This window comes from Crocuta crocuta, unplaced genomic scaffold, assembly GCF_008692635.1.
Source record: "Crocuta crocuta isolate KB4526 unplaced genomic scaffold, BGI_CrCroc_1.0 scaffold45, whole genome shotgun sequence".
Classification (NCBI taxonomy): domain Eukaryota; kingdom Metazoa; phylum Chordata; class Mammalia; order Carnivora; family Hyaenidae; genus Crocuta; species Crocuta crocuta.
The window spans coordinates 5,641,105-5,657,849 of record NW_027530544.1 but is presented as its reverse complement, the minus strand read 5'-3'; the positions used below and the strand labels follow the sequence as shown (position 1 = coordinate 5,657,849).

General features: G+C 35.2%; 1 protein-coding gene across 9 annotated transcripts in view; it reads left to right on the top strand.

Annotated features, from left to right (window-relative positions):
* The window catches only part of DLG1 (discs large MAGUK scaffold protein 1), a 267,569-nt gene that overhangs the window by 165,932 nt on the left and 84,892 nt on the right, over nucleotides 1-16,745 (top strand). For all 9 annotated transcript variants that reach the window (XM_077767716.1, XM_077767715.1, XM_077767714.1 and 6 more), the window contains 5 exons: nucleotides 713-882; nucleotides 1,845-1,981; nucleotides 8,899-9,043; nucleotides 11,408-11,528; nucleotides 16,016-16,172. In XM_077767716.1, the coding sequence (XP_077623842.1) occupies nucleotides 713-882; nucleotides 1,845-1,981; nucleotides 8,899-9,043; nucleotides 11,408-11,528; nucleotides 16,016-16,172 (730 nt within the window). The remainder of the gene's footprint in view (nucleotides 1-712; nucleotides 883-1,844; nucleotides 1,982-8,898; nucleotides 9,044-11,407; nucleotides 11,529-16,015; nucleotides 16,173-16,745) is intronic.

Genomic DNA, 16,745 nt, shown 5'->3' with positions numbered 1-16,745 from the left:
ATATGATATTTGTCCTTCTCTGCCTGACTTATTTCGCTCAGCATAACACCCTCAAGATCCATCCATGTTGCTACACATGGCCAGATTTCATTGTTTCTCATTGCCATGTAGTATTCCATGGTATAGATAAACCACATCTTCTTGATCCATTCGTCCGATGATGGACACTTAGTCTCTTTCCATGTTTTAGCTATTGTTGAGAGTGCTGCTATGAACATTGGGGTACATGTGCTCCTATGCATCAGCATTTCTGTATCCCTTGGGTAAATTCCTAGCAGAAGCACATCCCTTTAATACTAACTCTAACCCGTCACTGTTTCTGCATACAAAATTTCTTTACTCTGAAGAAAGCTAATTACATAGAAACTTATCAGGATCAATTTTATTGTGCTTTGTTATTGTGTTTTAATTGTGCTTTGTTCCCCTTCTCTGCCCAATTTCAAATGGTTTTCCCCCCCAGTGGAATGCTGTGCAATTTAAACTGAGACCTGAGCTGGGGGGGGGGGGGGGGGGGGAGTTAGAATTAGAAACAAATCAATCTTTAAAGAAATATATTACTGTGTCAAATTAAAATAAATTATTTATATGAGAAACCTTTTAATTAAATGATGTAATCGTTAGCTTCATATAAATTTCAAAAATAACTATTTTTTAAAAATTTAGGTTGTAAAAGCAATATTTTTTATTTTTAATATTTTGGGTTTTTTCTCAGGGTCAATGACTGTATATTACGAGTAAATGAAGTAGATGTTCGTGATGTGACACATAGCAAAGCGGTTGAAGCATTGAAAGAAGCAGGCTCCATCGTACGCTTGTACGTAAAAAGACGGAAACCAGTATCAGAAAAAATAATGGAAATAAAGCTCATTAAAGGTCCTAAAGGTATGAAATAACCAAACGTAGATTATTAAGTAAGAAATCTCTGAGATAAATGTAACCATCAAGTTATTTATAAACACATCCTAAGATTAACAGTACTGGTAATCTACAGAATGTATGTGAATTTTTAGAATTTCTCTATTCTGCTGACTTTTGTCTTAAGTAGAATTCTACTTAAACACTTGGAAGTCTTGTATAGTGTTGATATTAACTTGTAATTTTCAATCTACAAAGTGTATTAAATGCAGATAACAGGCTAAGTTATAAGAAGAAACTATGAGTGTGTCATTAGCAGTTAATATCTGTCCTGAGGATGGGTAATATGTGATTTCTGAATTTTGAAAACATTGATAGGATTGAAGATAAATGAAATATGGATTCTAATCTGTAGCTTCATGGAAGAAGTGGTATTCTAAAAAATGAAAAAAGGAATAGAAAGCTAACAATTTGGTATTAAAGCTATGGATAGGATTTATGAATTACAGAAATTCTTTATTTAAAACTAATTCATAGAATATTGGAAAAAAACAAAATTATCCACGTTTCTGAAGCCTATTAGTTCTGCCCACCACAAATAATTTTATTATTTTTCTCAATTGTTTTAATCTTGTGAAGGTATTAAAAATGTTAGAAGCACAATCATGATGGGAACAAAAGTGAAATAATTTTGTAATGCCTCTTTGAACTAACAAAGAAATGCATTTATAATAAGATTTTAAGAAGTATCAGGAGGAGATGGAATAAAGGAACTTATTTGTAACTATAAGAACACCTATATATGTAATTGTCCCCTGACTACAAAGCAAATATGTAGGATTTTAAAAGTTTGCAAATAGATTCTTTTGTGTTTTTAAAACAAAATAATTAGTATGATAAGATTATCATCATCTAGTTTTCAGCCATTTCTTTCTGGACTTAAATTCACATTAAATGGTGAAATTTCAAAACTACTATTTTCCAAATAGGTCTTGGGTTCAGCATTGCTGGAGGTGTTGGAAATCAACATATTCCTGGGGATAATAGCATCTATGTAACCAAAATAATTGAAGGAGGTGCAGCACATAAAGATGGTAAACTGCAGATTGGAGATAAACTTTTAGCAGTGAGTATAAGATCTCTGTTATTTTAAAAATAATTTTGATGTCTGTCAATAAGATAAAAACAGAGAGGGAGACACCCTGTAAGAGACTCTTAAAAAGAACAAACTGAGGACTGCTGGTGGGGGATTCAGTGGGGGGATGGGCTAAATGGGTGATGGGCTAGATGCCTGAGTGGCTCAGTCAGTGAAGCGTCCCACTTCCTGCTTAGGTCATGATCTCATGGCTTGTGAGTTCAAGCCCTGCATCGGGTTCTGTGCTGACAGCTCAGAGCCTAGAGCCTTGCTTCCAATTCTGTGTCCCTCTCTTGCTCCGTGCCTCCCTTGCTCATGCTCTCTGCCTCTCTCTCTCTCTTAAGAATAAATAAAACATTAAAAAAATTTTTTTTCATAAGTAAATGGGTGATGTGCATTAATTAAGGAGGATACTTGTTGGGATGAGTGCTGGGTATCATCTGTTAAGTGATAAATCATTGGACTCTATTCCTGAAATCATTATTATACTATATGTTAACTAAAATAATAATAATAAATCATTTTGATGTCTTTTTTTGGGAGAGGGTGGGGGGCAGATTGGAATTTCTACTTGCCAAAAATGTTTAAACAATATTTATTTGTTTGTTTGTTTAAGTTTATTGTCAAGTTGGTTTTCATATAATACCTAGTGCTCATCCCAACAAGTGCCCTCCTCCATGCGCATCACCCACTTTCCCCTCTCTCCCACCCTCATCAATACTCAGTTTGTTCTCAGTATTTAAGAGTCTCTTGTGGTTTGCCTGTCTCCCTCTCCTTAACTATTTTTTCCCCTTCCCCTCCCCTGTGGTCGTCTGTTAAGTTTTTCCTGTTCCACTTATGATGTTTAAACAATATTTAAATGAGTGAATACTAATCTTGTTTTAATCAGAACCTGAAAAGTGATTCTTAGTATTATCTTTATTTGCCATTTCTTTTTTCTCTACCAGCTTCCTTCTCTTTTTCTTTTATTTTTTTCCCTTTCCTTCTCCTTGTGTTAAAGGGTTAGGGACTTGAATGCACAGAATTGTTTAAACACAATGTCATCCCTCATGTGTGACTTTCCTTTTTCCCTTGTATTTTAACTTAAATTATTTTATTTATAGTATATTGAAAACTGCTAAAGTCATTACACAGCCCAAAACTAGAATATCAACAATTTGTGTTTCTGATTCCTTTGCTTTTTAAAAATTGTTTAATCATATACATATGCCTAAATATTTTGTTTTTAGTACTTATTCGTTCTGAAAAAATTTTTAAAGGCTATTGTGCTGTACGTAGTCTTTTTATAATTTTTTACTCAGTATTGGTTTACTGAGACTTATCCATATTGTTGCCTGGAGCTGAAATTTGTTCATTTTATCTCTACATAATACTCTTTTCTGGGTCTATACTACAGTTCATTTATCTAATCTTCTTCAGTACATGTCCCATGTTCCCTAGAAAAACAAAACATGAAGAAAAGCTACATGCTTAAATTTTGGAGGAAAGCATAATCTCAGAAGGTAGAGTAAATGAAAATGAAAGGTGAAGGAGGGAATGAGGGAAAGTCAATACAAGATATTATGTTTCTGGACTGTCTGTAATTTCATAAGAAAATGTATCTAATTGCTTATCATGTAGGGCAGTCTTCCAGGCAGGTGATGTGGGACTATTAAACCTTAGATCCAGCCATCCAGGGAAAAGAAAGGGCTTATCTCCTGTCTCTTGTTAGGTAGAATGTACCCCATGGGCGATAACTGTCCCAAATTTCTGGACTATTACTCACCTCCGCTGGGCAAGTGCTTGGGAAGCCAACTTCCATACTCCATAGCATAGTACTTCCTCTGGAACCAGAAGTGGTGGGAAAAAACAGAGCGCCTCAGTGATCTAGAGAGATCAGACATAGGCTTTTGACATGTTACAGCTCTCTAGGAACACATCAGCCATGCCCATACCCAAGTCCAAGTGCAGCCCTTACTGTAGAAAAGATTGAACGAGCTGATAATGGCAGGAGACAAGGTGAGAGTAGCAGTAACAAGGACTCTCTGGTAAGCACATGGCCTAATATGCAGGTAGGCTCAAGCGAATCTGAAAAAGGCACATAAACTAGGTCTGGTATAGTGGTGAGTTAGGTTATTTCCTTTTTTTTTTTTTTTTTTTTTGGGAAAGCTGCTGTGTGTTCTTGTGAACATGTACACATAAGAGTTTCATTTAACTGTTTACCTAATCGTGGATTTTAATGATCATAGGATACCCTCTTAGTAACAGTATAGCAAAAACATACTGTTTTCCAAAGTGGTTATAAAAGTGTACACTTCTGGGGCACCTAGCTGGCTCAGTTGGTAGAGTATGCAACTCTTGATCTTGAGGTTGTGAGTTCAAGCCCCATGTTGGGTATAGACATTACTTAGATAAATAAATCAATCTTTTTGAAAACATTTACACACCTAAGCAGTATATAAATGATTTCTTTGTTGTACATGCTGCCCTCTACTGCTTATTGCCACAGCAAGGAGATAGACTGGTTGTTTTCAAGTTTATAATAGGGAAGCAGAAAGAGCTCACTTTGAGCTGCTTTTCTATACACACACACACACACACACACACACACACACACACACACACACACACACCAGTTCAAAACAGCCTGCTTTTTCCACTGAGTTTCTCATTTATACTTTTTAATTTCTTAAATACCATGTTTTCCTTTTAGTGATTGAGAAGGCAGCAATTTATGCTGACTTACCATTCAGTCAGGTTTTGGTTGTCATAATTCCACTGAAATTATCAAATTCTTAGTTCTTATTTTAATTGACATTTGACACACCTTCCTCCTTCTTCAGACATTGTTTCCATTGTGCTTAACAGTAACCCTCTTTCTTGGTATTCCTCTTATCTCACTGGTCACTCCTTCTCCTTCTCCCTTTTGGTGCATCTTCTCCCAAACCTCTAAACATTGAAGTGAGACAGGACTTGGTCTTTGTATGTTTTTTTCCCCCTTTTGATAGGTGGTCAAATAACTTACTGAGTCTCACTACACATGATAAGGATAAGTATTGTTTTCTGAACTTCAGTTTTCTTTTTACATACATGCACATAAATTTTGTGCTTGGCTGAAATATAAAACTTTTTAACAGTGGTTCTTGGCTACACAGTTGAAAAGCCCAAAGAGATTTCATCTAGTCTCCTTTTGTATGTCTCAGGAGTCATCTCAAATTTAATATATCTAAGAATTAACTTCTGAGTTTCATCTTATACCCCACCCTCACCCCCAAATCCTGTTCTTGCACAATCTTCACATCTCATGAAATGGGAAGTTTATCCTTCTATTTGCCCAGGTCTAAAACTTCAGTCATTCTCTTTTCATACTCCATATTGAATCCCTTAGCAAATCTTGTCAGCTCTTTTTTTTTTTTTTTAATATTTTTATTTATTTCTGAGAGAGAGAGAATGAGAGAGACAGCGTGAGCAGGGGAGGGACAGAGAGAGAGGGACACACAGAATTGGAAACAGGCTCCAGGCTCTGAGCTGTCAGCACAGAGCCCGACCTGGGGCTCGAACCCACAGACTGTGAGATCATGACCTGAGCCGAAGTCGGATGCTTAACCGACTGAGCCACCCAGGCGCCCTCTTATATCAGTTATCTAAAGCTGCTTAAGAAAGCACAAAAATTAGTGGCTAAAATAACAAAAATAATTATTTATTTGCTTATATTTCTGTAAGTTGAATAGGGTTCAGCCAGGAGAGTCTGTCTCTGTTCCACATAATGTCCCCTGGAAGCTCAGTAGGGCCAGGAATGCACTCAGGTTTACTCACATATGGCAGACAAGTTGGTGTTTGCTGTCATCTGGGAGCTCAGCTAGGACTGTTAGCCTGTGGCCTCTCCACATGGCTAAATTGGGCTTCTCACAGGATGGTGACCAGGTTCCAAGAGGGATGTACCAAAAAGACAAACTCCAGTGTATGGCATTTATCAATCCTCTCTTGGCATCTCAACTATTAATGTCTCACTGGCTAAAGCTAGTTACATGGCCAAGCAAGTGCTGTAGGAAGGGTTCTTACAAGGGTGTGAATACCACGGTATGTGGCTCATTGCAGGCCACCAAAAGAAAATTATACCATAGCTGTATATTTCAAAATGCATACAGTCCTTCTTCACTGTACATGGGTAGTCTGGGACTGTAAAAATGACCATGTGGCTGAAGCCCTGCAAATCCATATTAATAACCTGTGGCAAAACTTAATGATTGTTTTGTGACCTTTAGAAATCTTTGTTAAAACATTAAAAACTTCACAGGTACAAATTAGGGAAATGAAAAATATACTAAAATGAGTTTGTTTAGTACATTGTAATTTTAAAACATTGGAAACACAGTGTTTTAGTTCTTTGCAAAAACAAAAAAAATCTACCAAAAAGAAGAGCAGTCTAAACTTAAAACTAGCAGAAGGAAGGAAGTAATAAAGATTAGAGCAGAAGTTAATAAAATAGGGAAAAGGAAAACCAGAGAGAAAATAAAACTAAAACTTGGTTCTTTGGAAATATGAACAAAATTGGCAAACCTTAGACTGATAAGATAAAAAAGAAGACTAAATTTCTAGAAGTAGGAATAAAAGAGGAGACTTAAGGAAATACTTTTATTTGTAAACAGTTATAATAAAATATTAGATAACTTAGATAAAATGGACAAATGTATAGAAAGACACAACTACCCCTTTTAGTCAGACTGTACTGAAGAGTCTAGCTAGGGAAATAAAAGAAAAAAAGACATTCAGATTGGGAAGGGAAAAAATAAAACTATATTTGTAGTTTACATATATAGAGAATCCTGGGGCACCTTGATGGCTCAGTCAGTTAAGGTTCCAACTTAGGCTCGGGTCATGATCTCATGGTTCGTGAGTTTGAGTCCCACACTGGGCTCTCTGCTCTCAGCACAGAGCCCACTTCGAGTCCTCTGTATCCCTCTCTCTTTGTCCTTCCACCCCCACCTCTCACGTGTAATCTCCCTCTCAAAAATAAATAAATAAAAATTAAAAAATAAACTGTCAGGAACCTACTGATAGAAATATCTGAGGTTGCAGATATACCTCACTACTTAAAATCAATTCTGTTTCCTAAAAATCGATTGTTTTGGGGCACCTGGGTGGCTCAGTTGATTAAGTATCTGACTTTGGTTCACGTTATGATCTCACAGTTTGTGGGTTCAAGCCCCCTATCAGGCTCTGTGCTGACAGCTTAGAGCCTGGACCCTGCTTCAGATTCTGTGTATGTTTTTCTCTCTCTCTCTGCCCTTCCCCCACATTCACTCTGTCTCTCTCTCAAAAACAAATAAACATTAAAAAATTTTTTAAAATCTGTTCTGTTTCTAGAACAGAACATAGTTGAATGGCTTAATAACTGAAAAAAATCTCCTCGACTATTAAACAGTGGAAGAGAAGATTTAAATAATGATGCACAAATTGATGTTTTTATTTATTTTTGAGAGAGAGAGAGAGAGACAGTGAGGTGGAGAAGGGGCAGGGAGAGGAGGAGACAGAATCTGAAGCAGGCTCCAGGCTGTGAGCTGTCAGCACAGAGCCTGATGCGGGGGCTGAACTCACAGACTGCAAAATCATGACCTGAGCTGAAGTTGGACAGTCAACCAGCTGAGCCACCCAGGTGCTCCAAAGAAAGCTTTTTTATGAATTGATACTATTTGGTGTTGGCAAAGGCCTGAGCAGATGGCCATGATGCTCTTTTATTTTGTTAGTGAGTATAAATTTACTAGAGACATTTAGTTAGAACAGTTTAAATATCTGTTAATATTGAAATGGTTTAATAAATTATGANGTCTCTCTCTCTCTCCTAGAAATAAATAAAACATTAAAAAAAAAAATTAAAAAAAAAAATAAAATAAATAAAAAAATAAAATAAATTATGATACAACCGCACAATGGTATAATGTGCAGCAGTTTTTTTAAATGAGGTAATTCTCTGTGTCCCAACATGGAAAGATCTCTAAGATTCCTTACATTAAAAATCAGTTGCAGACTGCTAGGAATTTACCCAAGGGATACAGAAATGCTGATGCATAGGAGCACATGTACCCCAATGTTCATAGCAGCACTCTCCACAATAGCTAAAACATGGAAAGAGCCTAAGTGTCCATCAACAGATGAATGGATCAAGAAGATGTGGTTTATCTATACCATGGAATACTACATGGCAATGAGAAACAATGAAATCTGGCCATGTGTAGCAACATGGATGGACCTTGAGGGTGTTATGCTGAGCGAAATAAGTCAGGCAGAGAAGGACAAATCTCATATGTTTGCACGTATAGGAGGATTAGGAGGAACTTAACGGAGGAACAAGGGGGAGAAGAAGGGCGGAAATGGTGGGGGAAAGGGAGAGAAACAAACCATGAGAGACTTTTGAATGCTGACAAAAACTGAGGACTGATGGATGTGGGGGGAGGGGGGGATGGGCATGGAGGAGGACACTTTGGGGATGAGCACTGAGTGTTATGTGGAAACTAATTTGACAATAAACTATTAAAAAAAAAAAAAAGAAAAGAAATGTATTTTGAGAAAAGAAAAAAAAAATCAGTTGCAGAATAAAAACTTTAATATAGTCTCATTTTCTTTAAAAAACAACAACAACAACTAAAATATACCCACATATATTCATAAATACCTAACAGTAAAAAGTAGATTAGGCTTGGGGATTGGGAGGAATTGGGGCTGGAATTAAGATTGGCTATTTCATTAACATACATAAACAATTTCCTGATACGATAGACAAAAAAATATGGGTATTTTCTTTCCACCAACCTTTATATTCCTTAAATCACCCTTGCTTTCTATTTTGTATTTTATAATTGTTTATAACCAAAAAGCAGGAAGCAAGTGAAAATATCCTAAAACAAATGTCTTCTGGGTTTTTCTTTTAGGTGAATAGTGTGTGTTTAGAAGAAGTTACTCATGAAGAAGCAGTAACTGCCTTAAAGAACACATCTGATTTTGTTTACTTGAAAGTGGCAAAACCCACAAGTATGTATATGAATGATGGCTACGCACCACCTGATATCACCAACTGTAAGTCTTTTTGCTTTAATCTATCTTATGTCTCTATTATTAAATATTTTAAATGAACTGTGTTAAGCATTTTAACCTAATAGTCTTTAAAAATCAATTTTAGTCGTGCCTGGGTGGCTCAGTCGCTTAAGCATCTGACTCTTGATTTTGGCTCAGTTTGTCGTGATCTCACAGTCCGTAAGGTTGAGCCTGGTGTTGGGCTCTGCACTCTGAGCCTAGAACCCTCTTAAGATTCTCTCTTTCCTTCTCTCTCCCCCTCCCTCCCTCCCTCCGTCCCTCCCCCTCTCTCTCTCTCTCCCCCTTCCCCTGCGTCCATCTCTTTTGTTTCTAAAATTCCANTAGTAAGAAAGGCAGCCTTTTTCAAAGTTATATGTAAATAGTCACCAAAGGTATTGGTAAATAATACACATTCTTTTTTTGTTCTAATAGTTGTGGGAAATAGCACAGAAACATTTCTTTTATTTTTTAAAATTTTTTAAAATTTTCTTTTATTTCCTTTTTTCCTCTGTCCCACTGAGTGACAGCTGCCACTGTCACAGTCCCAGGGCAAGAATGCAATCCCAGGGCAAGGGTTTTCTTTCAGTACCAGCTACCAAATCCTGGCCCCACTGCCTGGGAGAGGAAAACAAGCAGTTCTTTTAACAGCCAGGATAATTCTGATGCTTCTCGTGGACTAACTCATGGACTACACTTTGAGAAATAGTTATTTTAAATATTTCTGAACTTGGGCTGTTTGGGGCATCTGGGTGGCTCAGTCAGTTGTGTCTAACTCTTGATTTTGGCTCAGGTCATGATATGGCGGTTTATGAGCTCAAACCCTGTGACAGGCTCTGTACTGACAGCGAGGAGACTGATTGGGATTCTCTCTCCCCTTCTCTTTTTGCCCCTCCCTGCTTGTATGTCTCTCTCTCTTTATTTCTCAAATAAATTTTGAAATTTGGGCTTTTTTATACTCTCAATTATATGAGCACAGATACTCTTTTTGTACAAGTTCGTAATGTATTAGCTAACTATATATGTATACAGTACAGTTGTGTTGCCTAGAAATGAATTGTTTTGATAGTACTAATGTAATTTTAAGTTTAATATAAATTATACTTTGAAATGAATATACTGTCTTCCAGTGATACATCTTCATTACCTGCCCATTGATTTATAATTACTCAGGTATAACTGAACTTCAAAAAAATTTTTTTTCAATGTTTGTTTCTTTTTGAGAGGTAGAGAGAGAGGGAGACACAGAATCCAAAGCAGGCTCCGGGCTCTGAGATGTCAGCACAGAGCCCGACATGGGGCTAAAACTCACAAACTGTGAGATCATGACCTGAGCCAAAGCCCGACACTTAAACTACTGAGCCACCCAGGCTCCCCAAGTATAACTGAACTTTTACAAATAGTATTTAGTCTCTTTAATGGACAGAGATGATGTCTTTTTTTTTTTTTAACACTTCATTTGTGTTAGAACAGAACTTTGTGTTACTTATTAAAAATTTTTACAGTTGGTATCACACACAAACTTTATATAAGGACTTTATTTTTATTTGTAATTAGGGATGCAAATTCACTAATAAGGTATTTTATGAACCAATGTAAGTATCAGTCTTATTCATTTAGTATGCTGTCTTATCTATTCAAGACAGCGATGCATATTTGTAACAGTTGTTCTGCAAACCGAGAATTGATGTCCTCTTTATGGCCAAATATATGAATAGCCAGGCTGCTTCTTACAAATACGTTACACTGGGGGGGGGAAATGTTATTTTTAATTGAATTATACCTTTTTATGTATGCTAATATGACCAAAATATGGGAAAGCTAGTCCTAAAGAGTAGCAATTAAATAATGATTGGTTGGTTTTCCTGTAGATATAGGTAGAATCTATTTTTTTGTATCTATTGAACTAATAGAACATTGTGAAAAAGCTGAAGTTTATCATTGCTAGTTCAGCTCTTTTCTAAGATTCTATTTCCATTCCCCTCATTCAGTAGGTGACTGCAAATTATGAATTTTATTATATACTTCCGGTCTGTGTTGACACTACAGTTCATTAATGATAGTCTTTTAGATGACCATTCCTGGATTTCACTGTGCAAATCAGTTAATGTAAAACTCCTTTTTAGTTCTATTTTCTCAAGAGAAACCAGATGGAATAAGTTTGCTTTACTGATCTGAATATCTAAACTAGTTTTTATCTGGAAACTTCAGCTTGTCTAATTTTTTACCTGATAAATAAGTCTTTTCTACCAACTTATACAAATAAGTGAATATGAATTACATATTAACTAACCTTGAAATTGATAATTCAAGATCAGTACTGAATGGCTTATTTCACTTAAAGTGTTTTTTACTATCTTTATTTTGAAGCTTCTTCTCAACCTGTTGATAACCATGTTAGTCCATCTTCCTACTTGAGCCATACACCAGCATCACCAGCCAGATACTCACCTGTTTCAAAAGCAATGCTTGGAGATGATGAAATTACAAGGTAAGGAAGCAAAATTTCATCTTTCTTAAATAAAGCTGACTGTTAGATGGAATTATAATCAACCAAGTAAGACAACATTTTAAGGACTAAAAAATTTTATCAATAGATAATGAACTTAAACCTTAATTTTTTCATTGGAGAGTTTATGAAGAGGCTGAAATACAGAAATATTTTATATTCCAAATAAGTTACTGCCCTTTTAAAAAGATACTACTTTTTTTTTCAGGAATGGCAAATTGTGCTTAGAAATTAGCATAGTAAAACTAAGTTATAACTATGTTTATGTATATTTAAAACTAACTTTTCTTATATTCCTATCTATAGATCATAAAATTTATTATGGCAGTTATGTGATTCATGTTGAGAATTCAACAAGTGATATTTTCTTTGCTTGGTATTCTTGATATCCTCACTTTTAAAATTTACTTTGATTGGGGCGCCTGGGTGGCTTAGTCGGTTAAGCTTCCGACTTTCGCTTAGGTCATGATCTCGCGGTTTGTGGGCTCGAGCCCCGCGTCGGGCTCTGTGCTGACTGCCAGCTCAGAGCCTGGAGCCTGTTTCAGAGTCTGTATCTCCCTCTCTCTCTGATCCTCCCCTGTTCACGCTGTCTCTCTCTATCCTAGAAATAAAAAAAAAATAAAATTTACTTTGATCTAACTTTAAATTAATTGCTTTTTATTTCCAAAAAATTCTTAACCAGGTGAGAAAAAAATAAGTGAAAAGTATTTTAGATCTTTTTCATATTGTTCAATATAGTAATAAGACATTATGTTCATACATACTGCTTTATGATTTGCACAAGTATTTCATTTAACATTAAGTATCTGCCAATTAGTGTCTATGTTTTTATTAATTGCGTTATTGTTGGCATTAGTATTTTTGAGCTTTCATACTTATAATTATTCCTGTCAGACTCTGTGATCTCTTTAAGGTCCCATAGGAAGGAATTTTCATCTGTGTTCTCTTTTTCAATAGTTAGCAATATTGAAAACTTAATTTACAATAGGTGTACAGTTATTGTGTTTGGAGTGAAAATTAGCAAAAAGAACAGTGTTTGTGGTTATTTCTTTGTTTTTTGTTGATTTTTTTTAATTATTGTTTTTAATGTTTGTTTATTTTTGAGAGAGAGAGAGACAGAGGTTGAAAGGGGGAGGGGCAGAGAAAGAGGGAGACACAGAATCCAAAACAGGCTCCAGGCTGGGGCTTGAATCAACTCAAGAATCGCGAGATCATGACCTGAGCTGAAGTCCGCAGGTTAACCAGCTGAGTCACCCAGGCACCTATGGTTATTTATTTCTGATATGAATTTTAAGGCTCTTTGTCTGTAGACTGTGCTCCTATACTGCTCTGTTATGGCTTTGTAGTTGTTTTCTAATAGTGCCTTTTTATAGAAGTAAAGAAAAAAATAGTTAATGGCTTGTCTAATCTTTAATACTCTGCATATTTTTCAAAGTAAATAAATTAGCATCTTGATTGCTATTCCCCATCATTTTTCATTATATATCTTTTGTCTAGAATATTGTATTGGACTTTGTAGTATTATACAACAGGTCTACCTGTTTTCTTTTCTTTGAAAATCTGGTGGTTGATTACTGCAGTAACTAAAATGTATGTTTTATCACTCTTTTGATAATCACACTATTTTGTCCAGATAATAAAGTATAAAAATCCTTTGCATTCGCATTAGAAGTTCCCCACAGTTTGACCATCAGCAATCTTTCAGAGGTTGTCTCACATTACCAATTTAAAAAGGAAAAGAAAAGAAATCCTAACATACAGAAAATTGATGATTCTGAAGTTCACTTTTTAACAGGTTCATTGAGATATGATCCACATATCATACAATTCACCCATTTAAAATGTAAAACTCAGTGATTTTTAGTATATTACATTATTAATTTTTTTAATGTGTGATCCAGTAGCATTAATTGCATACACAGTGTTACGCAGTCATCATCACTATTTACAGAACCTTTTTATCACCTCAGACAAACTCTGTAACCATTAAGCAGTAATTCCCACTTCCTTGTCCTCCCAGTCTGTGGTAACCTCTAGTCTAGTCTACTTTCTGTGTACTATGAATTTGCTTATTCTAGATTGTTCATATAAGAGTAATCTTACAATTCTTTTGTGTCTGACTTCTTTCATTAGCTAATGTTTTTAAGATTCATCCATGTTGTAGCATATATCAAAACTTCATTCCTTATGGCTGAATAATATTCCATTATTTGTATATACCACATTTTATTTATCCATTCACCTCTTGATGGATACTTGGGTTGTTCCTACCTTTTGGATATTAGGAATAATGCTGTGACAAACATAGGCATGCAAGTATCTGCTCGCATCCTTACTTTCATTTCCTTTGGATACATACTAAGAAGTGGAATTGCTAAGTCATATGGTAAATGTATATTTGTTTATGTTTATGAGGAACCGTTTGTTTTCTGTAGCAGCCACACCATTTTACATTCCCGCCATCAATATATGAGGGTTCCAGTTTCTCCACATCCTCACAAATACTTGTGTTTTCTGTTTTCATAGCCATTGTAGTAGGTGGGACATATCTTGTGATTTTCATGCATTTCTCTAATAACTTATGATGTTGAATATCTTATAATTTGAAAAATTTGCATTTATTTTCTTCTGAAATATTATTGGACTTCAGCAGGGCATTTTAAAATTATTATTTGCTAATGTAAAACTGTAATTCATACACATGGTTTGTTATTTTTTTGCTCCGTATGTATATTTTTTTCAAGTTTTAATATAAATTCCAGTTAGTTAACACACAGTGTAATATTAGTTTCAGGTGTAGAATTTTGTGATTCATCACTTACATACAACACCCAGTGCTCATCACAAGTGCCCTCCTTAATACCCATCAACCATTTAACCCATCCCTCCACCTCCTCTCCCATATATATGTTTTAAAACGTAGCAGAAACCCTGAACTATGAATCCAACACCTAACAGTGAAATAAAACATCACCAATATAGTGAAACCTATTTTGTGCCCTAATCCTACCCAGCTTCTCCTATACTGCCTCACCAAATTAACTGTTTTCCTGAATTTGGTTTTATTGTTCCATTTTTTTCTTTCATATATGTATATAATTGTTTAATATCTCCTAAACAATATATTGTTTGGTTTTACTGTTTCACTGCTTTTGACAAAAAAAGTATAATTTTGTTAACTCGGTAAGTGAACCAGCAGAGCTGATTAATGATGAAATGAATGACTAGAAAATGCCTGTTTAAGTTTTTAGTAAATACTTAAGAAGATTAATTCCACATTATATGGGAGGATCCCTAAAATTCATTCTTAAAGAATACTTCTGTTAAGCCTTTTGTTACCAATAGCTTTTTTGCAATGTCTAGAAAAATCTGCTACATTTTAAAAATACTTAACCAAATATGATACATTCTAATTCCAAATGATATTTTGTATCTCATCATGTCTAAAATAATCTGCCCTTGGAATTTTCATGGTCTTACCAGAAGGTATAAATGGTATTCACACAACTATGTATATAACTGGCAGCAAGTGTGAAACATTTAGTGGTAAGATGTATTCTGATTTCAGAGATTTTAAATGGAGGGTGGGAGAAAAGCTCATCTTTGAATGAATGAATAGCAGAGAGAGAGAGATGGAGGGATATGACTTAAGAAGTAAATATATTTATTTTACATAAAAAGTTTGGAGATGGACAGTTCTAGCATTTGTGTAGCAATCCTTAGGTCCATAGTATCTCTAGGATTCTTCCAGTCTTACCTTAATGACTATAATATATCCAAGCCAGTGGGATTTTATTGTTCATTTCTTGTATGGGTGTTATTTTGGGTGGAGAAGGGAACAAATGTGTTTGTATGGGAACAAAATATGCTTTGTTTTTGTTAGAGTCTTTCTTTCTTTGGGAAATATAAAAATTTATCTTTATTTCTCAGAAGCCAGAATAGGGTAATAGCCTCACTTAGCAAAGAGGAATGGGATTGCTGTGACTGTCTTAGGTTAGTCATGATTCATTCTTTTGAGACTGAAAAGGGCCTACCTTTTCTAAGACCAAGGTTTACCTGCCTTTTATAACATCTGGGGCAGTGACTGCTTCATAGGCAATAAAATGTGCACATCAACTTAAGTATATATATTTCTTGAGTAGGGCTCGTTAAGTCACTATTTTTATTACCACATTGTTTTCTCCTTTTGTTTTAGTATCATGTTTGTTTTTTAACAAAAAAAAATTTTTTTACCAAAAACTTTTTAACATGGGTTTTTAGCTTTTATATAAAATTAATATTTTCCCTTTCACTTTCTATGCTTAATTTCTAGTCTTAGAATCTCTACCCCATTGTTTTGAAAACATTTTTAACTTTCATCTAGCTTTATAGTTTGATGATATAAGAGTTATCAGTAGGGAAATCTCAGTGATAGAATGTCAAGTTCTATATAAAATTTCTAAGTTGTTCAATATTTTTCTAATTTTTAGGGAACCTAGAAAAGTTGTTCTTCATCGTGGCTCAACAGGCCTTGGTTTCAACATAGTAGGAGGAGAAGATGGAGAAGGCATATTCATTTCCTTTATCTTGGCTGGAGGACCAGCTGATCTTAGTGGAGAGCTCAGAAAAGGAGATCGCATTATATCGGTAGGAGATGTTAATCAAAGTAATGTTTTTATTATTTTAACTATGACCTATTAATTATTAAAAGTTTTGTTTTTCATATCCTAAAGTTGTGGGAGATACTTTGGTTATTTTCTTACATTTTACAACTTAATTGTAGGATTGCAGGGATGTCAAAGAACATGCTCTGTATGATAGATTTTCTTTCAATATTTGACTTTATAAGGGATCAGTCTTTATAAATGTGCTTGAAGAAAGTATATATTGTCTATTGACTGCAATGTTATCTATATGTTTATTAACCTTGTTACTTAGGTTGTACAGATTTTCTTTATACTTTAATCTGTTCTCTACTTGATGTATTATTAAACAAAATTTGGGGAGGCCTTGGTGTCTCAGTCGGTTGAGCGGCCACCTTTGGCTTGGGTCATGATCTCGAGGTTTGTGAGTTCGAGTCCCCCACATTTGGCCCTGAGCTGACAGCTTAGAGCCTGAAGCCTGGTTTGGATTCTGTGTCTCTCTCTCTCTCTCTCTCTCTCTCTGTCCCTCCCTACCTCATACTCTCTATTGCTCTCAAAAATAATTAAAATTTTTAAA